This window comes from Borostomias antarcticus (assembly GCF_949987555.1).
Source record: "Borostomias antarcticus genome assembly, chromosome: 11".
NCBI classification, from domain to species: domain Eukaryota; kingdom Metazoa; phylum Chordata; class Actinopteri; order Stomiiformes; family Stomiidae; genus Borostomias; species Borostomias antarcticus.
The window spans coordinates 21,704,238-21,731,272 of NC_140244.1; the positions used below are offsets into that span (position 1 = coordinate 21,704,238).

The 27,035-nt window shown below is 46.3% G+C and overlaps 1 protein-coding gene across 1 annotated transcript; it reads right to left on the minus strand.

Annotated features, from left to right (window-relative positions):
* Positions 1-965: 965 nt before the first annotated feature.
* LOC311315491 (uncharacterized protein) lies at positions 966-25,458 on the minus strand (the record flags this gene model as incomplete). Its single annotated transcript, XM_084446160.1, has 16 exons — positions 966-9,257; positions 9,406-9,601; positions 9,749-9,838; positions 10,007-10,160; positions 10,272-10,971; positions 11,149-11,302; positions 11,415-11,525; positions 11,637-11,753; positions 11,984-12,143; positions 12,614-13,094; positions 22,322-22,496; positions 23,492-23,716; positions 23,898-24,135; positions 24,249-24,544; positions 24,662-25,272; positions 25,404-25,458. 16 exons carry the CDS (start codon positions 25,456-25,458, stop codon positions 1,204-1,206), a joined length of 11,817 nt encoding a protein of 3,938 aa, XP_084302286.1. The 3' UTR covers positions 966-1,203.
* Between the last annotated feature and the right edge of the window lie 1,577 nt (positions 25,459-27,035).

The window sequence follows — 27,035 nt, forward strand, 5'->3', positions numbered from 1 at the left end:
CTTCAATGGTCATGCATCATTCACCCCTGTCTGCGGCACTCCTCCACCAGCTCTGCTTATTTCTCCCTCTTCTTTTCACTGGCCTCCTCCATCCGATACTCCCAGGCCACTGTTAGCTCTAGCATGACGACCTGCTTGGATGTTTCTGAGAGCAGAACAACGTCTGGTCTAAGGCTCGTCTCCATGATGTTTTGGTGGAATTTAAGTTGCTTCCCCATGTCCGCCCTCATCTGACATCCGTCATTCGCTGTTCCCAGGAGGCCTGTCTGAGCTTTCGGCCTGGAAGTTGGATGTTCTCCTACTCGTACAAAAGTGATTCCGCGCCTTGATGGTTGTAAACGCTTGCTCTGGTCGATGGCATTACAGATGGACTCAGCAAGTCCATCTGCAAATGAGTCTATATTTCTGCAATAACTTATGGCTGTGTTAATCCAACAACTTTACTTCGGGTGACTGTTTTGCCAGTGGCTTGTATTTCATGAATCAACTACAGGAACCGATCAGGGGCTACAGTTCTACTGGGGGCAGAACAGCAGTCAAAACACAGTCCCTGACTGACCCAGTCACAATGTAATTGGAGAATGATCGTTCTTGTTAGGGGGAAGACTGATCTGCGGAGAGCAACTGAATGTGAGCTCCCGAGATCAGGATGGTCTCACAAGGCTAGTTTACCTTGAAATGAAAACCCCAGAAATTGATTCCTTAGTCTTGTGGTCATTTAGAGTCCACCCCATCATACTGTCAGTGTTTCAGCTCAGGAGGCTGCATCATATTCACCATGGTTCATTGCCCAGCACAAACATACTGGGGCTAAATGAAAAAGTGTATTCAGTCATAATCAAATTACATTAATAGGATAAGTACTTTCACCACTAGTCAAAGAAATAATTAAATTAAGTTCCTAAAATGTAGGCTATTGGAAATAAAAACACTGACAGGCATTGGAACGTTTTGATTATTTGAACACAATGACTTTATTTTCAAGGATTACTATAATGGGGGGAAGTAAAATAATTACTAAAAACATTGATCAATAAAATAAAAAATCACAAAAAAGTAAATTACTATAATAAACAAATAACGAATAAACAAAAACATGCAGTTTGAAGTGCTGCATAAGTTGTCACCAAAAAATCACAAGGTATTTCTGTTTGTTAATGTCCTCAGTCAAGAGGACATCTTGCTCTGTTGTGGGGTATCTGTCTATTTAACAATATCATTATTGTCCTTTTTCTGTTCTCTGTTTATTACTGTGCCACTGTCTACCGGACGGTCAATACTGATCTTAGACTGTTCCCCTGGACTTTGGTCTTTGCTGTCTAAAATCGTGTCTTTCCCAGGATCTCTCCTGTTTGCACCAGGTTCTGCCTCTCTGGCTTGATCTGTGGATGTCTTTCCCACCCCCATGGGTTTTTCTATCTCTTTTCCTCTGCTGGAGCCTGTCTGTTTTCCTTCTGTTTGACTGCCATCTCTCCCCCTCCTATTCTCTTCAGACAACTGTCTCTCCATTGGCAAGCAGTCTGATAAGCCTGGGATGATGTTCTTCTCAAGGGGGTTACCTATACAACTCCCAGTCTCAGAAAGTCCTTTTCTCTCTCCATGGCTTTTAGTTTGGCCTTCCTCATTTGTTGTCCTTGTATCAGAGGAGTGACTAGTCCGGCGGTCTATTCTATAGGGGTCAGGGCTGTTGACCATGCGGTTTGGTAAGCAAAAAAAGCCTTCTTTGGGGGTGGGCAGTAATGGTGTTTTATGTCTCAGCGGTTTAACTCCTGGCTGATTAAGTGAACCGTCAATGCCGCACTGTGGTTTTCCCCCATTGTCTGGGAAATGTCCTGGAGATGTGCCTCTGGGTTGGCTGAAGCGTGAGGGGCGAGGACCCCTGAGACCTGGAAATCCAGGAGGAGGTGCCCCCTTTTGATCCTGAAAATTAATTCTTAGACCACTGAAAAGCGGCAATGGCGGCCTCTGTCCAAAGTTAGTGGGTGGTGTGAAGTGGTCTCCTGTAAGGTCTGGATCTGGACCTTTCATTTCTGGATCCTGTACATCTGGTCCTCTCTCTTCCCACATGTCTGGATGCATTATATCTGGACCTCTCCTTTCCTCCCTTACAGATGGACCCCTCATATCTGGCCCTGGGGCCCTGAAGTCTGGACCTCTCATGTCTGGACCTGCATCCTTTAATTCTGGACCTCTCTTATCTTTCCTTGTGTCAGGACCCCTGACGTCTGGTCCTGGGCCCCTATAGTCTGGACCTCTCCTATCCTCCCTTGTGTCAGGAACCCTAAAGTCTTGACCTCTCAGGTCTGGCCCTGGGCCCCTAAAGTCCGGACCTCTCCTATCCTCCCTCATGTCTGATCCTGGACCCCTCAAGTCAGGCCCCCTCATGTCTGGCCCTGGTCCCCTAAAGTCTGGACCTCTCCTATCCTCCCTTGTGTCAGGACCTCTGAAGTCCGAACCTCTCATGTCTGGCCTTGGGCCCTTCAAGTTGACACCTCTCCTTTCCTCCCTCATGTCAGGACCCCTCAAGTCTTGACCTCTCATGTCTGGCCCTGGGCCCCTAAACTCTGGACCTCTCCTATCCTCCCTTGTGTCAGGACCCCTAAAGTCTTGACCTCTCACGTCTGGCCCTGGGCCCCTAAACTCTGGACCTCTCCTATCCTCCCTTGTGTCAGGACCCCTGAAGTCTTGACCTCTCATGTCTGGCCCTGGGCCCCTAAAATTGGGACCTCTCCTATCCTCCCTCATGTCTGGTCCTGGACCCCTGAAATCTTGAATCATGTCTGCCCCTGGTCCCCGAAAGTCTGGACATCTCCTATCCTCCCTTGTGTCAGAACCCCTGAAGTTTTGACCTCTCATGTCTGGCCCTGAGCCCCTAAAATCGGGACCTCTTCTATCCTCCCTCATGTCTGGTCCTGGACCCCTCAAGTCAGGACCTCTCATGTCTGGCCTTGGGCCTTTCAAGTCAGGACCTCTCCTATCCTCCCTCGTGTTAGGACCCCTGAAGTCTGGACCACTTATATCTGGCCCTGGACCCCTAAACTCTGGACCTCTCCTATCCTCCCTGGTGTCAGGACCTCTGAAGTCAGAGCCTCTTATGTCTGGCCCTGGGCCCTTAAAGTCAGGACCTCTCCTCTCCCCCCTCGTGTCAGGAGGACCCCTGAAGTCTGGACCACTCATGCCTGGCTCTGGACCCCTAAAGTCTGGATCCCTGAAGTCAGGTCCTCTCACGTCTAGCTTTGGGCCCCTGAAGTCTGGACCTCTACCATCCTCCCTAGGGTCTGGTCCTTTCATGTCTGCCCCTGGGCCCCTAAAATAAGAACCTCTCATATCCTCTCTTATGTCTGGTCCTGGACCCCTAATTTCTGGGCCTCTCCTTTCACCCCTTAAGTCTGGCCCATGTCTCCCCATATCTGTCTCGTTGTCTGGAGCTCTCCTGTCTGGCCTTGGGCCCCTGAAGTCTGGTCCTCGACGGTCCTCCCTTATTTCTGCACCTCTCACACCTTCCAGTACTGTACCTCTCACTTCACCCATTACATCTGGCCCATGTCTACTCAGGTCGGGAACTCGCCCAGGACCCCTCCAATCTGTTCCTCTCCTTTCATCTGGACTTGGGTCTACCATATCTGGTCTCACGTCTGGCCCTCTCCATTCCTCTTTCATATCCGGACCTGGCCCGCTCCATTCGCCCCTCACATTTGGATCTTGCCCATATGGACCTGGCCCTGAACCGCTTGGATATGGCCCTCTCCTTTCCTCCCTCAAATGTGGACCTCTCATGTCTGGCCCTGGTCCGCTCCATTCATCCCTCCTATCTGGACCACTACCATGTGGTTCTGGACCTCTGATATCTGGACCCATACATCTCTTACCTTCTCGTGGCCCAGGATCTGGACCCCTAACATCTATGCCTGTCCCCCTCCATTCATCCCTCATATCTGGCCCTGGTCCTCTCCATTCCTCCCTCATATCTGGCCTTTTCCTTTCCTCCATCATATCTGGACCTCTCTCTTCTGGCTCTGGCCCTCTCCATTCATCCCTCATATCTGGCCTTGGCCCTCTCCATTCCTCCCTCATATCTGGGCCTCTCCCGTGTGATTCTGGGCCTCTGAGACCTGGCCCTCTCCTCCTCTCCCTCATAATTAAACCTCTCATGTCTGGGCCCGGCCCTTTCCATTCCTCCCTCATATCTGGACCTCTCTCGTGTGGTTCTGGACCTCTTAGACCTGGCCCTCTCCTTTCCTCTCTAGTATCCAGACCTCTAATGTCTGGTCCTGAACCCATGTCTCCCAATTCATCCCTCACATTTGGACCTCTAGCATGTGGCTCTGATCCTCTTGAACCCCTAAAGTCTGGCCCCCTCCATTCATTTCTTGTATCTAGACCCCTCCCATGTGGTTCTTGGCCTCTGATATCTGGACCTCTTGTGCCTGGTCCCCTCCTTTCATCCCTTATATCTGGCCCACTGGTATCTGACCTTGGTCCTCTCATATCTGGGCATCTCCCTTCATCCATCATGTGTGACCCATGTCCCATCATAGATGTCTCTCTGTCTGGACTACAACCCCTACTGTCTGACCATGGGCCTCTATTATCTGGTACTGGGCCCCTCATATCTGGCCCTGGACCCCTGTCTCGCCCCCGGCCCCTCATACCTGGTCCTGGACTCCTCATATCTGGCCCTCTCATATCTCCACCTCCAATGTCTGGACTAGTCATACCTGGCCCGGGACCTCTCACATCTCCACCCCTGGTGTCTGGACTACTCATATCTGGCCCTGGACCCCTGGCTCGCCCTCGGCCCCTAATACCTGGTCCTGGACCCCTCATATCTGGCCCTGGACCTCTCATATCTCCACCTGCAATGTCTGGACTAGTCGTACCTGGCCCGGGACCTCTCACATCTCCACCCCTGGTGTCTGGACTACTCATATCTGGCCCTGGACCCCTGTCTCGCCCTCGGCCCCTCATACCTGGTCCTGGACCCCTCATGTCTGGCCCTGGAGCTCTCATATCTCCACCTCCAATATCTGGACTAATCATATCTGGCCCTGGGCTCTTCATACCTGGCCCTGACCCCCTCACATCTGACCCTGGACCCCTGTCTGGCCCTCTGCCACTCATATCTGGCCCTGGACCTCTCATATCTCCACCTTCGATGTCTGGACTAGTCATATCTGGACCTCTTCTTTCATTCATCCTATCTGGCCCTGGACCCCTCAGGTCTGGATCTGGATCTCTCATATTTGGACCTCTCACACCTAGCCCTGGACCTCTCCTGTCTGGGCTTGGGCGGTTCAAATCCATCTCTATATCTGCCCCCCTCATGCCTGGCCCACCTCCTCTTCCACCCCTCATGCCTGGCCCTCCTCTTGCACCCCTCATGGCTGGGCCTCCTCTTCCACCCCTCATGGCCGGGCCTCTCCTGTCAGGTCCTGGACCCCTTGTCTCTGGCCCCGGACCTCTCATATCTGGTCCTCTCCTGTCCTTCTTACTGACAGGATCTCTCATGCCTGAACCTCTAATTTCGGGCCCTGGGCTTCTCATATCTGGATTCATCATTTCATGTCCTGGACCCCTCAGATCTTGTCCTGGACCCATAATGTCTAAGTCTCTCTTGTCTGGACTTGGACGCCTTACATTTGGCTCTATGCCTGGCCTTCGTCTTCGACCTCTCCAGTCTGGGACTGAATCCCTTATGTCTGGCTCAGGTCCCCTCATATCTGGTCCTTGACTTGTCATGCTTGTGCCTGGTCCCCTTGGTTCTGGCCCTCTCATGTCTGGACCACCCCTGTCAGGCTCTGCAGTCCTCAAATTGGGGCCTCTGAAGTCTGGGCCTGGACCTCTCATGTCTGGCCCTGGACCTTTCATATCTGGAACTCTGAAGTTTGAGCCTGGCCCTCTGAAGTCTGAGCCTGGGCCTCTGAAGTCTGGGCCTGGACCTTTCAAATCTGGACCTCTCATGTCTGAACCTGGGCCTCTGAAGTCTGAGCTTGGTCCTCTGAAGTCTGGCCCAGAACCTCTCATATCTGGCCCTGGGCCTCTCATGTCTGGGCGTGGGCCTCTAAAGTCTGGTCCTCTTATGTCTGAGCCTGGGCCTCTAAAGTCTGGGCCTCTGAAGTCTGGGCCTCTGAAGTCTGGGCCTCTGAAGTCTGGGCCTGGGCCACTCATGCCTGGCCCAGGACCTCTTATATCTGGGTCACTCATGTCTGAGCCTGGTCTCCTGAAGTCTGGCCCTGAACCTCTCATATCTGGGCCGGGTCCTCTGAAGTCTGGTCCATGACCTCTCATATCTGGGCCTTTCATGTCTGGGCCCGGTCCCCTGAAGTCTGGCCCTGGACCTCTCATGTCTGGGCCCGGTCCCCTGATGTCTGGCCCTGGACCTCTCATATCTGGGCCCGGTCGCCTGAAGTCTGGCCCAGGACCTCTCAAATCCGGGTGTCTCATGTCTGAGCCTGGTCCTCTGAAGTCTGGCCCTGGACCTTTCATATCTGGACGTCTCATATCTGGGCCTGGTCCCCTGAAGTCTGGCCCAGGACCTTTCATATCTGGACATCTCATGTCTGGGCATGTCTCATCTAGCCCTGGACCTCTCAAGCCAGGACCTCTCATCTCTGGCCCCCTTTGTCCAGCCCTCAAGTCTGGGCCTGACATTTCTGGATTTCGTATAGCTTCACCAGTGCTTTCACCACTAATTTCTTCCCTTTTCATACCTGGACCTCTGATGTCTGGTCCTGGACCTCTCATATCTTGGCCTCTCATTTCTGGACCTGAGGTTCTAGTTTCAGGTCCACTCACACCTGGGTCTCTGAGGTGAGGACCAGGTCGTCTTATGTCTGCAGCTCCAATATCTGGGCTTCCCCTGCTTGGGCCTGGACCTCTCATGCCAGGCAATCTCACGTCCCCTCTGTTTTTTTGCCCTCCTTTATCAGGACTTCTCATACCAGTAACAAGTGGGTATATTCCTCTGATATCTGTCCCTGGGTCTTTGCCTTCGTCCCTGTTTGAGCCTCTTCTTTCTAAACTGCTACCCCTTTCGGTCTGTTCTATTGGTGCAACACGAGGAGAATCTTGAGATAATTTCTGATTTTCTGATGTACTCTGGACATTGAACTGACCCATTACCTCTTTTGGAAGGGAAGCTCCTCTGTCGTTCTGATGCTTTTCTGATTTACAGGGTTGTTGATCCTCAAGCTGCTGGGGCGGGTGACGATCATGGGATGTGACGACCATTGAAGGGCCTGTGCTCTCAGAACATCCCTGTTGTGACTCTACAGACTCAGGCTGAGGGTCCTCAGAACATTCTGAATTTAGTCCGCCCAAGTCTTTCTCCTTCTGGGGTGACTGAGGTGAGTCCTTAACCTCCTCCTCTATGAGCAGCCCTGGGGCCGGACCACCTGGGCAGGTATTTTCGGGAGATACTGGGTCCTTCAAATCTTCAGAGATCTGAGGGGAAAGTCTCCCTTGACCCCTCGGTGAAAATGATGCAGAATCTGTTTTATGTCTTGACGAAGAAGGAGATCTTTTACGGCCACCGGACCGTCGTCGAGGATTGCGGTCTTTGCGATGGAGATGACGTCCTGAATGCTCGGAGTGGTCTCGAGCTCTGTGACTTGACCTATCCCTGTCGCTCCGCCGGTGTCTATCCCTCCGCCTCTCGTTGCGTCCAGGTGAGTGTCGGGAAGCTCTGCGTGTGGGGCTGTCGCGGCGGTCCCTCTGTTTACGAGACCACCTTTTGGGCGATTCCCTACGTCTCTTCTCATGGGAAGGTCCACGCTGACGTGACCGCGTGTCAATGTGGGACGCTCCACGACCCGAACTAGATGGTGAGGACTCGCGGGTTTTCTTCCCTCCTTTAGAGTCACCAAAGATCAATTCATCCTCTGGGTCGTAAGCTACATCAGAGTCTTCAATCTCACCAGTTGTAGAATTGCTGTCTTCATCTTTTTCCTTTTTTAGATCATCTTCTAGTGTTAAACTAGACATTCCAGCATTTTTCAAGTCTGGAATGGTCACTGGATTGGTCTCTGTTTCAGTTATTTGCTTTGTGGAAGCCTCATCTATCTGTTCAGATTTTGGGGTCAGTCCCAGCCTGGGGTCCCTGCCCTGGTCATCTGAGACATCTGGTGGCTTTGTCTGGGACTGCTCTACATCACTCTGTTCAGTTAGTTTAGCCACAGCCTTAGTTGGTGGAGACATTAAGGCATCCGAAACAGAAAAGTGTGCCATGAACATGCCCACTGCCTCTCTCTGCTGGCGTAGTGCTTCCTCCTGCTCTTTCAACTGACGCTTCTGTTCTTCAATCTGCTTGTTAAGTTCCTCGAGCATCCGCTGCTGTTCAGTCAGTGTTGCGGCTGATACAACCACGGTACCAATGTGGGGAAGATTCTGAGGTGCCGAGACTGATATTGGGTCTGATTTTGGGACAAGGGCTGGAGTTGGGGCTGGAGCAGGGGCTGGGGCTTTTGCTAAGCTGGTCCCATCTATCGGCATATCTTCAAACATAGTATCATCCTCTGGGTCGTAAGCCACACCATCATCCACAAATGCTTTTGTCTGCAATATTTGATCAATAGTAACTGGAGCAACCATGCCATAGGACATTGTTGGATCATTGTCCTCTGGATCATATGGCCTGTCAAAATAATTGTCCTCCTCCTCAATCGCTGTGACTTTGGATTTCTGTCCATACTGTTGGACAATTGGATCCACTATTGGAGGCGGGGGTGGAGGCGGCGGTGGAAGGGGCAATGCCAAAACGGCTGGAGCCACGCGTGCAGCGGGAGAGCTGCTCACAGCCGGGGCCACAGAGTCATTCGATTTCTTCCCAAACAGAGTCGTCAGGATAGTCTGGAGGGGATTGGCCGGGGTAGTGGAGGTGCCCAAACGAGAGGCAGCAGCATTGTTCCCCGAGAGAGTAGTAGAGGGGAGCGGTAGAGTAGAGGCAGGGGGAGTAGCTTTGATAGAAGAAAGGACTGTGATTGAGCCTGAGGAGCATGAGTCTGACAGGGATTCAATGGAGGGAGGGGAGCCAGGAGGAGTGATGTGTATAGGGGTCTCTGGGTCGTAGGGCTGGAATATCTCCAGTTTGTCAGAACCGTACAGCACTGGGGGTTTCGGGAGGCCACCATCTCTGGGGTCTTTGGACATGTGGATCTTGGGTCTCTTCTCTTCAGCCTCTTGTGGTGAACTTCCTGGACGTTTTGGTCTCTGGCAAATCGCCAAGCCCAGCAAGAGATTGGGACGATTTGTCTCAAATCCTGTGCAACAAAGAAAGGTTAAACATCATTCCCATATTGAGTGGCATCATATCTAAATTGTATTTTGAACTGTAATATTATCTACTGTTATCTACTGTAAATTACATGTGACATTGTCATGTTGAATATAAAACAAAACATCTCATACCTAGCCCTTCAAAAGGCTGGAGTTTGGTGGGAATGGACTCCTTTGCGCTGAGGGGGACCAGGTATAAGTCCTTGATGCTGCGGCTGTTGTTGGCGACAACGCCAAAACGTCTCCTGCTGCTGAAGTAAGAGAACAGGGACACATAGGCCACCTCCTCCTCCTCTGTTGCAGGGTGGAAACGGATCACACACAGCTCCTGTGGATCATCAAGAACCATCCATTATAACAGAGATGAAAACAACAGGTAAATCCTATACAGTAGCCTTAAGAGACGTGTGTGTGTGTGTGTGTGTATATATATATATATATATGGAGAGAGAGAGAATAATTCACAAATTCTTGCCTTTGTTACAGAGGTCTTCACTCTTGCAACATACTCCCACACCATTTCAGGTGAAATTCGTCCACCAATCTGGATGGTATCGGGCAGATCCTGGGAAAAAGAGAACAATATCCACATCAAACTTACTTCCACCATGAGCAGCTCAACTTAAATATCAAAGGAGGATGGAAATAATCACGTCACTTTTTTTCTCAGATGCTGATCTATTTCTTGTGGCCACCATGGCACAGTAGTGATATGTCATTTTAAGACACTAACCATTTTAAGACAATCAGAGGACCCTGACACCAGATATCCCTTGGTGACAAACTTTGCAACGCTGATCATGTTTAGGAAACCTTTCCACACAATTTCCTGCTTGGCTAGGAACTGAGCAGTCTCTCCGTCAGGAGGCAAATGGGAGTTCATGGACCTGCAAGACAGAACACCACAATGACGCCTCAATTCATAATAAGTAACCGCAGGGGCACAGGAGAAAGTCATGGATGAGCATAAGTGAGAATGTCGAACTGTGAGGAGGTACCTTGAGGATGATCCAGATGAACCAAATAACCTGGGGTCCGCCGAAGAGGACGGCTTCATTAAGATGGATTTGGGTAAGGCTGGGGGTGGCAGTGATGGGGGCAGTGGCAAGGGCAGGGCTGGCTTAGTCCAGGTCACGGTTCGTCTTACAGGGACATAAGGGACTGGCGGAGGTGGGGCTATGGTGGACGATATTGTTGCCATGGCAGAAGGCCTGTTGCCGGCAGTGCGGGGGTCACGTCTTGTGATGGTTACCGTGGAGACAGCCGGTATCATGACTGGTGTGTATGTTCTGCCGGGTATCTTCACTTTGCAGTTGTCTGGGGTGGGGGACGTAGGGGAGTCCATGACGGGGGAGGCAGGAGATTCCTGCATGGGGGAAGTGGGAGAGTCCATGACTGGAGAAGCGGGGGATTCCATGACGGTACAGGCAGGGGCATCGGAGACTTGGCAGACAGGGGGCTCCATTACAGAGGAGGTTGGGGAATCCATGATTGGAGAGTCAGGGGGGGCCAGGAGGGGAGAGTCACCCCCTGCTTGAGTCCTCCATGTTCCGTCCTGTGAGCTCCCATACATCCAGGATTGGCCATAATGCTGCCTGTCTCTTGCTGACTCATATGGTCTAGTATATGATGAAGAGGAGCCAGAGACCTTGGGCTTCTTCTGTGCTGGTTCCTCCTCATCTTCAGCTGGTATCTGACCTGAGATAGAACAGAGATACACCACCTCAACACACTTTCTCTTTACCCACTGGCCCCTACCCTACGGAGGGGAAATATGGTGTTTTCTGTTGTTGTTTTTTGTGTTTTTTCTAGTTATTGTGTAGCTACAGGACAGTAAATACATGATTGTGAATAATTTGCATTGCTTAATTTTACCTGTGCAGATTCTGCATTTGAGGTCAAACAGGTGAGTTCTGTGCTCTGCAGTTGTGTCTTTCAACATGCAACTGAGGATGTCAGATGCAGAAGGGCTCTGGCCTGGCTGGCTGGGTCTGGTCTTGAGGACAGGAGGAAGAGTTTTCTTTTGTTCCTAAGAGAATAATAGTGTTATTACATGCAAACACACACACAGCATACAGTATATCCTGTATTACCATCACAGGACTTGACACAACATTCATGGTGAAGGGGGAGATACATACCATGTCCCTACTATCAGACCTGGAGGGAGCTGCAGTCATGGTCAGACTAGGTAGCTCCACCTTGAGCTGGTTTGGCTTCATCTGAGCACACAAGTCTTTAGCACCAGACTCCTGAGTATCACATAAATACATGTATGTATGCATAAAGTCATTACGGTGGGATGACTAAATTTTGAATTTCAGACTCAGTCTAAGATTTGAATTAGCCTAACATGTTGGTACCTCAACTGTGACCTTTGCACTTGTCTCAGGTAACTTGGTGGCCTGCATATCCCGCTGGCTCATCCTGGACAGCCTGAAGGGGCTGACCTCACCACGGATAACCCGATAGAGCAAGCCCTGGAGATGGAATAGACAACGGTAGTAACCAGAGCTCACAACCAGCTAAACTACCAGTCTCCTAGATCAGCTTCAATAGCTTCTGCAAATTTGCCACATAATAGTGTCTATATTTTGTGGGTGAAATTATAGTTGTTGTATTATAGTTCTAAACTCCTGACTGTTGAAGTTTCATTCCTGACGGAGTAGAACAAGAATACAATTTTTCCACCATGACTGTATAGACTAACCTTGTTTTTGGGGTCTTTTAGATTGAACATGATTGTTCGGTACTTGTTCATGTACTTGCTGTCTGTATTGCGAAATATGTTGAACATCTCCATCTCAATGTTTGTGACAAGCTTCGCAACTTCACTCTCAGACATCTCCAACTCATCACAGTCGCACACCCTTTAGGAAGGAAAATGCCATTAGTCAGCAGTAGCTGGGGTTTTTGCGGCTAGATAAAAGGAGGTAAAGGACAGGATGTATGATAGTCATTAAGTCATATATATACATTACTGTAATTTAGCAGACACTTTTATCCAAAGCGACTTATAATAACTGCATTTAATGTAGCTAGTCAAGTGTACTAGGGCTAGGCAGAAATCATAGAAGTGCATTTCCTTTCTAAACAAGCTTCTAAGAGAAAGAAAAAGTGCAAGAACAGCTAAATACAAAGTATGAAAAACACTTCACTCTGTTTCAGGTATCTCATCTCACCAACGTACAACTTATCTGCAATATGCCTCAACTCATGTATGTTATCAACAGGAGTGAAATCAACCCTACTATCCTGCCTTCACTCATCCTTCTTGCAAATAGATACCACCACAAAGTAACATTTAACAATTGAATGAAAAGTTATCATTAGATCTCACCTCTTGAACAAGATGCTGGTAAGCACACGCTGGATGCTCTGCCTGACCTGGTTGTTAGGCTGTGATGGTCTGGAGGAGGGGGCCATGGGTGCCGGGGACACAGGCAGGGTCCTGGTCTCATTCAACAAGCCGAGGGCTGAGGCTGAGGATGGCACAGGGCTTGGGGGAGGAGGTTCAGGCTGAATGAATGAAGTCTTGCTAATCTTTAGGACCCCAGTATCGTGATGTCTGGATGCTGAGGTGCCTTGGGCCTCTGGAGTCGGAGATGGACTTGATTCTGAGGGGTTGGGTTGTGCAGTGAGACCCGAGTCAGCAGCTTTCCTTGACACACTGTCGTCATTAACTGGTCTTGTTTCTGGACCACCTCCCAGAGGAGTGGGGGACTCAGGGGGTTCCATGGAAGAGGGACAGGCAGCAGGAGACTGACTCGGAGGAGCTACAAGCTCAGTCTCTTCCTCTACCTGTTCACTGTTTGTATTAGCTGTCACAAAATAGAATAACAGGGGAACCGAGTCAGTGCTGAGTACATATAACCTGTGAATGGAACCAACATGTCCAATAAACTATGGTCTGACCTAAACTGATCTTTCCTGTGTCCATAAAAGTGATAAAACACCATCTTTAAACCAGGAAATAATGTATCTAAAATCTGTCTATTTATTCAGCCATTTTCACATTGCTCAAAATGGCCTATGGTTAGATACCATAATTTCAAGTAGCCCTTTGCTTGCTATGATTCGCTATCACTGTTTTTAGATACTGTGCTCCCAGAGTATGGAATGAGCTGCAAGATACTCTTAAACTAGAGACCTTAGTCTCAATGGGTGATTTTAAACAACTGATACATGAGCTTGGATCAGATATGTGTTTTGTTTTGTTAAATTATAAATATCTCAATGCATTGTTGTATTGTTTTTGTAGATTTTTTTTATGTGTATTTGTTTAGCTTTTTTATGACTCTGTTGCTTGTTTGTTCTTCACTGATTGTTGTAACCAGGGCACCATTGTGAACGAGAACCAGGTCTCAATGGGCTTCCTCTAACTAAATAAAAGAATTGAATTGAATTATATGAAATAACATCTCTATCTCAATCAAAGTAAGGCGATACAGAACACAAAATGTCTCAAAAGTCAAAATTCAAAGCAGACATGAGTGGCTTGAGAGCTGGAACGAACAAAAACATTGATCAAAATAGTGGGATTCCTTGTGCCGTCTTCCGTCAAGAATCTGACTTTAAAAACGTTCCCACCATGTTTGCAGCACATGGGTGGCACGGTGCATTACACCGTTGCCTGACAGCAAGGAGGTCCTGGGTTCGATTCCCTAAGGCCATCTCCCGGGCCTTTCTGTGTGGAGTTTGCATGTTCTCCCCGTGCTCACTCGGGTTCTCTCCACATAGAACCCCAATATGAAGAACAGATGCTCTTCAGTCCAGTCCCTGACCAGGACCTAGACTAGACTTGAGCACTTGGACTCATTCCCTGGGAGCCACTGATGAGGCTGGCCACTGCTCCTGGCTCCTAGAAGGTCAGCTTGTGTTGCAGCCATTATGTATTTATGGATTATTTGTCAGTTATTGTTGTAATATCCATGTTGAACACTGTGTGGTATGGATGCAGGTATTTAGGAGAGCTCACCAGGACAGGTATACGTGATTTGAGACCGGGATGAGCACAGTTTTTGACCGTGCAGTCATGCACACGTTTATGTTGGTTTGACTTCGAGTTACCATAGTCACCACATTCACCACACTAGTCAAAAACTGTGTGCTCATCCCGGTCTCAAATCACCTACACCTGTCCTGGTGAGCTCACCTAAATACCTGCATCCATACCACACAGTGTTCATCAAGAATATTTAAACAATGGCAAATAATCCATAGATAGATAATGACTGCAACAGCATGGATGGGAGAAATGTAGAGGAATTTCATTGGCAACCGCTTCAGCGTGTGTGTGCGTGTGTGTTGTGCTGCCGCCCATTGCACGTGTTGTGTGTGTCACAAGTTGTAGGACTGTAAATAAACAACTTTGCTATGTTTGTTGTTTGGTTGAGAGATACTGCTGTGGTAGATACATGTAGATAAATCTACATTAAAGTTGAGAATGGTTTGGTCAGTTATGGCTCGACACTGGGCAGATATCCTCTGGTTGAAGCTTCAATGTCACTCAGCATTGCAAAACGTTACGTGAATCTATAAGAGGTGGTTTGGGGATCACCCTCTTCTCACAAAGCAGTCTTTCTGTTACTTTTACTCCCTCACACCACACTTTGTATGCCCTCAGAGCATCATCCTCGGCATTTGACAGCCCTCGGAAGGTAAGAACTGTGCCAGAGCTACGCTCAGATCATCACACAGGTCAGTTTCTGGCTGCAGTACCAGACAGGCCAGCAAGCTCCTGTCTATAAAAACAAGAGCTGATCACCATAGGAACTCCACCAACCCATACCTGAGCAGACTTCTTAATGAAAAAAAACATGATCTGAATCCCGTCAGTAACACCGTAACCCATCTTTCTAAATAATGTCTTATGTTTAATGTACTGTTTTTCTTTTACATTTATATTGTAAAGGACGTCATTCAATTAGTGTTAACTCGAAGCAATGTGTTCCTCAATACACTTCAACTTCATCCTCTTGGCCTAATGGCAATGATTTTGAATAGTGTTAGCAGGATACCTGGGTTCGATACTGTGGAGGACACATTGGTGCCGTGACTCAAATGGGTCCCTCTGCGGAGGCTTCTACGGGAGTGAATGTAGTGTAGGTGATTTAGGACCTTGGAATCTTGTGTAGATGAGATAGCCCTGCCTGGCCAGCCCTGCCCAGATGTCACTCTTGGACCATGAGAATGTTTTTTTTTTTTTTTGATCCAGCAGTAGATCCATTTGCTTGACTGTTCACTCGGATTTGATATGCACTATATACAGGTGCATCTCAGAAAATGTGAATATTGTGGAAAAAGTCCATTATTTTTTGTAATTTAATTCAAACAGTGAAACGTTCATGTATTCTAGATCCATTACACAAAGTGAAATCTTTCAAGCCTTTTTTTTTCTTTTTCTTTATCATTGTACAGTATGTTCATTTATACACAATACTTGGTGGGGGCTCCTTTTGCACAATTTACTGCATCAACGTGGAGCATGGCATGGAGGCAATCAGCCTTGAAATATTTCACAACATGTGTAATGAATCTATAATATACGAGTGTCACTTTGTGCATTAATTTACGGAAAATAATATTCCACAATATTCTGATGCACTATATATATATATATATAGGTGTTTGTTGTTTTATTATTTATTCTATAACATAACATATATATGCACTATTATATATATATATATATATATATATATATATATATATATATAATAAACCAACAAACACCCAAGGACTTGTTAGTAATCAGGAGCATTCACATTTGTGAATAACTGTGTAGAACACCGTTGCAAAAATCCAAAAATCAAGGAATGCAGTGGTCTTGGTTTGAGGCCTCCATGCCCGTCTTAGGTTGTGTCTGTCAAAAATGAAGTCTTGGTCATCTCAAGCAGCCATAACTTGTCTCTAGATACTATTAATCTCACTGAGCAATTAGAGGGTAGGTCTTGATCCAGTCTTGGTTCCATCTCTGACAGGCAGTGTAGTCTTCCAACATGTCAGACACCAGTCTGATGTCACCAGTATACCAGTAACGTCTGGTATACTGGTCAATGTCAAAAGTGGCATTGTTTAGCTAAAAATGATCCAAATGTATTGTTTTTATCAATATTGTTTTAAATTCCTAGTAACTGTGTTGAATTTAAGCAAATGTTCTTTGATTTTGGTTGATTCAATCATGTAGCTCTCAACATTTACAATCGAGACTAAAATATATTTAAGAGCCTTTTATGCATGTGACTACGGAAGTCCTTTGGGTGGATATACAAGCCTTACAATCATATATTTCTTTGCTTGGTGTGGGCCTCTATGTTTGGGGACTACCATTTACACTGCAATTCTCTTACTAAATCACATCAACAGTTGTTTTAAAAAGAAGCCAGTCTTCCCTGCCTATAAACAACAGCACCTCTACTTTCTGAGGTGCTTGTGGAAATGGGGAATGAGCACACAAACGCTTGTGAACTTATACTGCAGCATTACTGAACGTGTCTTCACCGGAGGCATCACAGCCGCCCAGGACAGGAGGGCCGTCCAAGGAGTTGAAAACAGAGCAGAGGATCATCGGACTGGAGCCAACGGTCATCAGCGACCTCTACGTCTCACGCTGTCGCAGCAGAGCCACCTCCATTACGAAGGACACAAACCACCCCAGTTGTCATTTGTTCCGCTGTCTACCATCAAGAGACCCCAGATGGCAGAGCATCATGACCAGAACAGGTTCCATGACAGCTTCTCACCCCAGGGGGTGCGCATGCTCAGCAGCCATCAGCAGTAGACAACCTGCAACCCCCAGCTGGACTATTACCCCCCTTCCCCCCCAAACATCAGCAGACCACCTGCAACCCCCCCCTGACATTTCACTCTGACTGCACATTTTCAGTTGTCTGTATTATATTCCTATTCTAATAGGTTATATTTTGAGGTATATGTTTCGACTTAGGTTTAAGTTCTTTCTAGGTGCAGGTCTAGAGCATTTATATAGGCTTTACTTTAAGGTAGAGGTTAGTATATTATAGTATTCACATTTATATTATATTTAGTTAAGAACTTAGGAACTGATACAGTAAGTAATCGTGGAGAGGAGCAGGACCAATAAGTTCCATGTACCTGTACATGTACTTAAAATCTGTTGAACATGAACAATGTAATGCCTCCAGAGCAAAATATGAATAGTGCATTATTCAATTTGGTCAGTAGAGGGTGCTGGTGCTTGACAAGTACATACTTTCAAAATCAGAAGGTAAACCATGTTAAAAACTATCCAACAGGAAGCAGAGTGCAAAGCTGAGGATCCCTGTAGAGAGCACCTATCTAGGGCTGCGTTCCGAATCGCATACTTCTACTTCTTACTACCAGTACCTACTACAGCTGCCCTTAGAAAGTACGTACTTTGCAAGCAGTAGGCATCCAATTGGGACATACTACCTTGTCATAACATTGCGCCTTGAAATTTGCCCACATCCGTCGCTGTCCATAACGCGACATTCGTCTACAGCTGTCACGACTCGCACATGTGACGCACATTTCCGCTGCGCACAGGATTGTGGGTCAGAATAGCCAGAAAAGCCTGCTGGCTTGCATACTGCAAAATACGACCGGATGTAGTAGGTCATCCTGGTACTTTTGCCATACTGCATGTGGCATACTATGTATTGGGACATACTACATTCTGTTTTGGCTTACTATATAGTAGGGTAGTAGGCGATTCGGAACGCAGCCTAGTTCTTGGCTAAAGTCTTGCAGAAAAGTGATCACTAAAACCAAAGGAATGCAGTGTAGTCTTGGTCTGAGGCCTCCATGCCCGTCTTGGGTTGTCTGTCTAAAGATTAAGTCTTGGTCATCTCAAGCAGTCAGACCTTGTCCCTATATACCATTAATCTCAATGAGCAATTAGAGGGTAGGTCTTGATCCAGTCTTGGTTCCATCTCTGACAGGTAGTGTAGTCTTCTAGCATGCCAGTCACCAGTCTGATGTCACCATAATACTAGTAACCAGTAACATCTGGTATACTAGTCAATGTCAAAAGGGCATCATTTAGCTAAAGATGATCCAAATGTTTTGTATACAGTATGTCTCTTTAGCATCCAAATTGAAACTACCAATCAAATGGAAACTACCAAAAATAAAAATTCTGCCACAACATGTGAGTGATCCAAGTTGCAAGGTGAGGCTTCTGTATTACAAACTTGCAAACTAGATAAATTGGGAAATATGTGACTGTTCCATGAAGGTATTGTTGGATTTAGATATGACTGAGGTTCAGGAGAGGAAAGAACGCACCACAACTCCTGTATTATCACTAACACAACAGTATAAATAAACACCTGATCTACCCGTCACCTGTATGTGTGCTCTGCTTTTGTGTTCCACTCCCTCCCCATCTTCCTCTGCTCCCATGCACTATCCTCTACCCAGGCTCCATGCAGGGCATCTGCTGAGCTCCGGGAAGACTGTCGGAGAACCTTAAAGACTCATCCCCCACATCCAGAGACCACTGCCTTATTGGTATAACTTATCCCTTACATCCATTCATTACTGTTTAAACATCCATTCCGTGCACTCTACTTCAATGATCCATTGTTGGTGAGGTCTTTTGAACTTGCAAACTCCCATTTTGTCTCGTTTTTGAGGTGGCTACTACTACAGAAAGTATTCTCCTATAATTTTACACAAAGACCTAATACACCACACGCTATAGAAAAGTTTTCAAATAAAATCTAGACCTGCAAACAATACCTAAACTTGAGAGGAAAGAGTTGGGTATATTCATTTTTCATCTAAAGAGATGAAGCAGCTTGTTATCCAAAGGAGCCATGACAGAGAGCATGGTTGACTTATCGATCCTACTGATATAAGCAAGCTCCGGCCAATGGCCAGCTGTATTTCAGTTCTGTCCATTTCATTGATGAACTTGTCATTCACTGTTAGTAGGCATCCTGAACAGCATTCCTGACATCTGTACGGGTGTCTTCCACTCCTCTCTGGGCCCCATGGTGCAGCTGAAAACCTCTGCTCTCCAAAGCAGTCTCTATAAACCTACTCATGGCACCTTTGGATCCTACTAGTCTTTGTGTAGATTCCCATAAGTGTGCATTGTCTGTGTGTGTGTGTGTGTGTGTGTGTGTGTGTGTCTGTGTGTCTCTGCACGCGTGCATGTGTGTGAGAGAGAGAGTGAGTTGGTGTTCATGTGTAGGCACAAGATCCTGCAAACTGTTATAACATTGAGGAGATCTCTGCTTTTCATGAGCACAAAATACGGCTTGTGTAGCAAAGGTGGGTTGTAATCATGCCCTTCCCATCAGGCAGCTCTGCCTGACACTGGTAGCCCAGATGTCACCCTTGTGTGGGTTTGATCCCCACCAGACAACGTGTTGTCTAACTTGGGGCAAGTCTTTCAATGAAGGTAGTCAAAGCTGGGTGAGCGTAGCGGTGGTTCGGAAAGACACTTTTGTGATGACTCTGCCTGAGACGTGTCAGCCCAAATGGTTCGCTCAGACCACGAGCATGCCTTTTAGGTCAAATAATTGACCCCTGGGGCTGGTGAGCAGGAGATTGGTTCTTGATCCCTCACCAGGTGCGTGACATACTGTTGTTGCTGAAGAGCTACATTCTCAATGAACATGACTCCATCCAAAAGGGTCTTTCAAAACTCGAAAAAATAATGTGGTTGGAGGACCATAAAGGGCCACTCAAAAAAGAAAAATACATCGCAGTTTTATGCTTGTGTGTACATGCGTGTGAAATGTGAGGCACATTCAAGTTTATAGAAAGGAAGTTTTCTTATTTTGCTTTGAAATGTGTGGGAAGAATATTTTAAGATAGAAAGGATGTAACAACCCGTTGGGGGAAAAAAAGGGTTAGCTTATATGATTCTCTAAACTGCCAACAGGATAATAGGAAGCAATAGTGGGAAATGCTGGGATGTCTGTGGGCACAGGAAGTCGCCACTTCTCTGGGAAGAGGTAGAATCTAAAGCTGACTTGGTGTGGGATGCTGACTGACCCTATTCCAACCCAGAGGCCCTGTTATGCACTTCTCCCACTATGAGGTGGGATCATCATTGGCTCGTCCATCAGCGGTGATTGGTGGTGAATGGTTTGGAGAAGAGAAAGAGTCACACAGGGACTCCCTCTAAGTTTGCAGGCTGAAGTTGTGGTAACCATACTTGCATAGCTTCCCATTACTTTCTAGTGCAGTCAGCAATATAACCCCAGAACTATATCGGGATCGAGATCAACCAATGACAAGCAACGAGAAAATGTGCTGGTGGTCATAGCTCATTGTGCTATATGTCACTAGATACAAGCAACGTGGCGTATTTCCTTATGAGTCATGGTAAAGGGATATGTCACTGAAAATACTGCATATGGACCTGTAATACACTTCAGTAGTCGAGATGAAGAGAGATGAAGTCGCTTTGGACTAGAAACACGGCCTGTGTCTTCCACTGGACTCTACAGATGATTCAGGTGGGTCTTCCACTGGACTCTATAGATGATTCAGGTGAATAAATCTCTGGACAAGACAAATGTCTGTGTCTTCCACTGGACTCTACAGATGATTCAGGTGAGTCTTCCACTGGACTCTCTACAGTTGATTCAGGTGAATAAATCTTTGGTCTAGACATACGGTCTGTGTCTTCCACTGGACTCTCTACAGATGATTCAGGTGAGTCTTCCACTGGACTCTCTACAGATGATTGAGCTGAATAAATCTTTGGAAAAAACATACGGTCTGTGTCTTCCACTGGACTCTACAGATGATTCAGGTGAATTGGCAAGAGACCGGTAAAAGGGCTGGCTTGAAGTCTATACAGGGATTCTGACCAAAAACTGCCCTCTTCAAACTTTGGTCAACTGTTCCCTCTTCTTCCTTTACCATTTACACAGGAAACGTTACGTATAAATGTATGTGCTGTCTAAAGTCAGAGAATAATGTTATTGTGGGTTTAAATATGTGGAGACATTGGTGCAAGAGCCTCCATGTAAACTCTTAGACGGACAAAGGTTTTTGCACCTCTAATTTTATAATTCTTCGTTCTTTGTATATGTCCTTTGTCTTGTACTGTTTATATTATTTTGATATGGACATCTATGATGAGTCTGGAATAAAAGTTGAATTACTTATTTAATTCCCCTGGAGTGGCGTAATTCCCCGTTTAAGTGCTTAACTAGATACATACCATGTCAATGTAATGGGGTTGTGTCAACTTTGGTAGTTATATGTCAGTGTTATAGCCTTATTATAAAGGACAGTACCCAGAGACCGTCGCCTGGTAACCTGGGATAGATCCATAGATCAAATAACGGTTTGTTTTTGGAAATGTATGCTGGTTAAATAATTTAGAGTGAAAAGCGATCGTATTGTTCTTTCCCACTGCAACAACATGGCAGGACTCATTTCTTTGACTAAGATCATGTTTTGTTGCCCTACCGTTGAGCTTCTTAACATTCATATTCAGGGTAAATGAGTGACTTTCCATCTTGATGAGAATGAATGATCAGAAAGGTATCAAAGCCTACTTGAACATCTCATGTGTCCATTCAATTGAATGTTAAATTGTCTGGCCTGCTATGGATGGGTTGTTTCTACCTCATTTCCTGGTAGGCTGCTCCACTCGCTGGTAGCTGTGTGTTACTGTGGGTTGTCTTGTTGCCTTTACACCCCAGTTCTACAATAATCTACTATCATTATCACCACCATGTACTGACCTGCAATATGCTGTCATTAGTGAACTAACATACCATAGTTGTCAAAGAAGCTTCACTCTGAACACTAGAGATTCAGTCTGAACACTTTCTAGTACTGCAACAGGACCGTTGGCTTCTTAAATGTTTGTCAATATGCTTACCCATTTCTGACCCTAGTCTCAGTCTAGTCTCATCTAGGTGTTATGTGATGGTTAAAAAACGTGGTAGGTTGTAAAATGAGGGTGGTGTGTCGAGTGATCTTGTGTGCCAGATGTTCTGACAACTACTGAGTGTGTACGGAGGAGGATTCAGTGTGGTCTGGGTGTGTATGTGCAGTGAGTGATACATACACGCCGTGTAAAACACAGAAGATTCTATGGGAGTAGCCTGAACTGGAGTGAGATGAGGGTCGCAGGATGAGGATGACTTGGCCTCTCCCTGATCTTCCTCTTCCTCCTTCTCCTCTTCACCTTCTTCAACAGGCTGCTCCAGTGCTTTCCGAGTCATCCTACCCGACCTCTGACCCTACCGTCAAAATATTCAGTTTAGTCACATGGTTGTGGACTGAAGCTTTAAATCAACTTACATCAATGTATGTCAACAGATCATAATATTTAAGGACAGGTTTGGAATTTAGCATTCTAAGCCATGTTATAAGGTTATTTACAATCATATACAACGGCCGATATCCAAGTTTCGTCAAACGGTACACTCTAGAGATATAGCCAATCGCCGCTAACACACTCAATGGATCCATCGGTGCATAGACAAAATCCCTCAAAACACCATAAACTCTCGCTTTCAAACACAGGAAACTCACCGAGTGGTCACTAGTGTCTGTTGATGTTCTGGCCAAAAATCGCCACAAATTATGCTTCCGATCGGGTTTTATTTATTATATTATATCCATTGATTTGTATTGACAACAAAGCCAGAAATGTTTAGATTAATCTGCGTCCCATATTTATTATGATCAACGAACACTTCTACCTAACACTATCAATGAAATACCAGCTGCAAAGCAATCTTAGGCTTCTCGACTCGGACGTGGCTCTTCTTCTTCTACGGTAAAAATAGAAAATTGTTCTATGCTAAATGATAAATAAAAACGAATCGGAAGCATACTTTGTGGCAATTTTTTTGTCAGAGCATCAAAGGACACCAGTGACAACTCAGTGAGTTTCCTGTCTTTGAAATCGAGTTCATGGTGTTTTTGTCTATGCACCTATGGATCCATTGTGTGTGTTAGCCGCGACGGGCTATATCTCAAGAGTGCACGGTTTGACGAAACTTTGATCAGCCGTTGTAAATAATCGTAAATAACCGTATAACATGGCTTATAATTCTAAATTCCAAACCTGTCCTTTAATGCGCCATACATCAAATTCAATGGAAACATAAGAGCATAGACATAGACAGAGGTCTAGTGAAACAAAGGCAACTTTTAAAGACACTGACATTCACTCAAAAAGGTTAACTAGTCATACTGGAAACCAGCTCATTTGATGGACATCAGCTACCTTAGGAGAGGCTTTGGCCGCTGCTCTCCTCTGTGGCCGTGCTTTAGATTTGGGCTCCTTGGCACGAGAGAGGGTTTTCATGGTGGCTGCAGCGTGCTGGATGATGCAGTCTGTGCCACAGTAGATGGAGTCTGGCAGGGCGTGTTTCGAGCACCCGGGCCCGGTGCAGCGGGAAAGGGAGCCCTCGGCCTCCATCTCAGTCACCTCGTCAATCACCACAGCCTCCTGAGACCAGACTCACATCTCAGACCTCCACACCTCAAACAGGCTGCTCAAACATTAAATTAAATGACTTGACAATGTTTCTGTAGAAACTTCTCAACAGTGATCACTCCAGTGCAGCACAGATGCATCTTGAGGAAGAACCACTGACTGACTATTCATCAATCATTGGCTTCCCACTCACCTGCATGGCTTGCTCATCATGGACCTCTTCATGGACCTGCTTCTTGTCCTCCTGAACTGAGAGGTGTTGTTCCAGACATTCAGGCAGGCTATGCTGGGTATGGCCCTGGTTCTTGGTGGTGCAGGTGGGGCAGATGTAGTCCTGGCCACTCTTCTCCATCTGCTGACCCTGAGCCTCAGTGATGCCAATGCAGTCGCCATGAAACCAGACCTGACAACTGTCACAGCAGATCATGAACCTAGAGGTGTTTTCAAGAGCATAACAGTTAGTAAGTTAGCAACAGGATGGAGGTGAACAGTATTTGTACAGTTTGGTCCCTTGTCAAGCTAATTGTTAAAAAATGATGGGCACCTTTTGTTGTGTTTCTGTTGACAGATGCAGTGAAGAGCATTAGGGTCGTAACCGTCACTGTCTGATATGCTTGAATAGCCAGTGTTCCTCTCCTTCCCTGTCTTCTCCACCTCCTCTGGAGCGTCATCATACTGGTTAGGTTCTCCTTCTGTCAGCTGTTCTATGTCCGTCTCTGTGGCCGGAGAGTCTGAGCTGGACAGCTGATCGGGACTTGAGGTCTCAATTACTATTACATTATTCTCTGGACTCCTCCCTCTGTCCTCCTGCTCAATTGGTTTAACAGACATCACCTCTTCCTCCTCATCCGCAGTACTTGACTCAGGCTCTGCCCTACCCCTCCCTCTTCCCCTCCCTCTTCCTCGGCCCCTCCCTCTCCCTCTTCCCCTGCCTCTCCCCCTTGCCCCTCCCCTAGCCCTGCCCCTCCCCCCTCTCCCTCTGCCCCCCCCCTTGGTCTGCAGCTTCTCCTTGAGCTGCTTCAGAGTAAGTTCTTCACTGTCTTCCTCTATGGAGGCAGCCCCCATCTCCTCTGTACTGGAAACAACCAACAGATCCCCACTAGGCCCACCATCACCATCCCCACCACCGCCATCATCAGACGCTGCACTGGGCATGGCCTTCTCCCCTAGCAGTGAGAAAGCAGTGTGGAAGGCAGATCCAAAGTCCTGCCATGAGCTGGGGTTGATGTTCCCACAAGAGAAGGCCTCTGAGGCAGGTTCTTCTGTCTCTACTGAAGCTGGGGAGGATGGGGCAGACCACTCCAGGTCAGCTACGACACTCCGACCTCCTCGTTTCGGGGTAGGCGAGGCAGTCTGGGGGGTCGGCCTAGCTTGGCGACCGCTATACCGGCGTACGAGTGGAGGACTGGGCTCTGTGTCTCCAATCTCATCCAGAAATTCCCTCCTGGCAATGGTTGTCCGTCTGAAGCCCCAGGTCTTTTTGGACTGCATAAGCATCGGCCTAGAAGCCCTGTCAGCACCCTGTACCTCCAGCTCTGGCTCGACATCACCACCGCCGGTTTGTTCCTCTACACATGAAGGGAAGAGCAAGAGAACAAGGATTTACACTCAGCAAATGGACAGCAAATCAGAATTTGTTTTATTGCCATTGTAACAAATACTCAGTCCATTTCAATAACAGAGATGAGAGAGATCTTACCTGTATCATTACCTGTTGCATCATAATTTTGATCAGTATCCATATTGTCATCCATGGTGGATAACCTGCTGATGAAAAGATTTCATTATGCTCATTAATCTGCATATATGCATATGGTTGATTAGCGATTAACCTTGGATTTTTTTTTTTTTAATGTCCAGTATCAATTATATTGATTATATGTAGCAGCATATGGCATAAGTGTAAACTTCCCAGGAACATATGGTCCATTTAGAATCCATCATCAAATAAAAACTGAGTAGGCCTAGATTATTAAGTAGGCTATTTATTAAATACAAATACAATTATATTCTTTGAATGATGCTGCTTAAGTGTTTAGCACTAAATTTTGGACAGGATTTGCATTAATTTTAACTTTGTATCAAAAATCCATAAACTTACTTGAGTGGTGAGGTTATATAATTTGCCACACACCACTGTCCTATTCATGAATTTCTATTTAGCTAACTTTTCAAGTTGTATTTACACTTTTTGATAACGGCATGAAAGTAAAGAAAAAGTCAGATATGCATGATAGGCTATTTCTAATAGATTTATCTAGACACCACTTTATCTTAGAAGTAGGCCACAAAACATTCTAAATGTTGAGCAACAATGTAAAATACACATCATACTGATACTTGTAATGGCTTAGAAAACATGATCATGATGAAAGAATGGAAATAAGAAGCAGAACTCTTCCTCTAGTCCTGGAATATATGTCCCTACTGTCCTCTACACATCCTGGGCATTGGGCAAAGGAGGAAGTAGTTCATACAAAACCACAGCAGAAGGATGTCAGTTTTGCAAACAAATATTTTGATCATAAATATGTTTCATGTTAAATGTATGGATCTGGGGCATGCCATTCCCATAGACACCTAGGTTAAAATAGGGATTAGAGGAGTTTCATTTATCTTGTGATCTTTTCATTAGATGTTCACAGTTTAACTTGTTTGGTTGAAAATGACTACAAAACTATAAAGACCATGGTCCAAGTGGAGGACAATGACCTCAACCGTCAAGGAACCACCACATAAAATCCATATATAATTACACTGTCTTGCCTATTCTACTTGTCACGCAACAGCCTAAATCAGAAGGAATATGATACATATATCATATATCAGAGTACAAAACTAATTACACCTGAAGCTCTAGTTCTTTAGCTAGCCCTGCAGCACAAGAGCCAATGTATCGGAATACAGTATAGCAGGAACCGAAATGGAATATAGCTAGACTAGAGCTACAGGGCTGGCTGGGCCTATGCCATCTTAATAACTGTGTACATTAGAGCATAGCAAAATAAGAACATCAGACCAATGATACGATACAAGCCCATGGAAAGGACAGTTAGGGCACGAATGGACATAGCTAGCTAGCTAACCACCAAATTTGCTTTCAGGTAAAAACAATGAGAATCCACGGGAGGCCTAGGCAGTAGGCGCACGGTACTATGGTAGCTACCTAGTCGGGTAAGCTCCCACAAGCATGAACAATGCTCGAACTGAAAGCAACATGAAAGTCGTGTTTATAATGATCTTTGTATATATCTATGTATATATCTAATAATGTTTCTTTAAACAAATAGGTAACAATAAACCAAATCACTGACCACTATTAAATTAACCC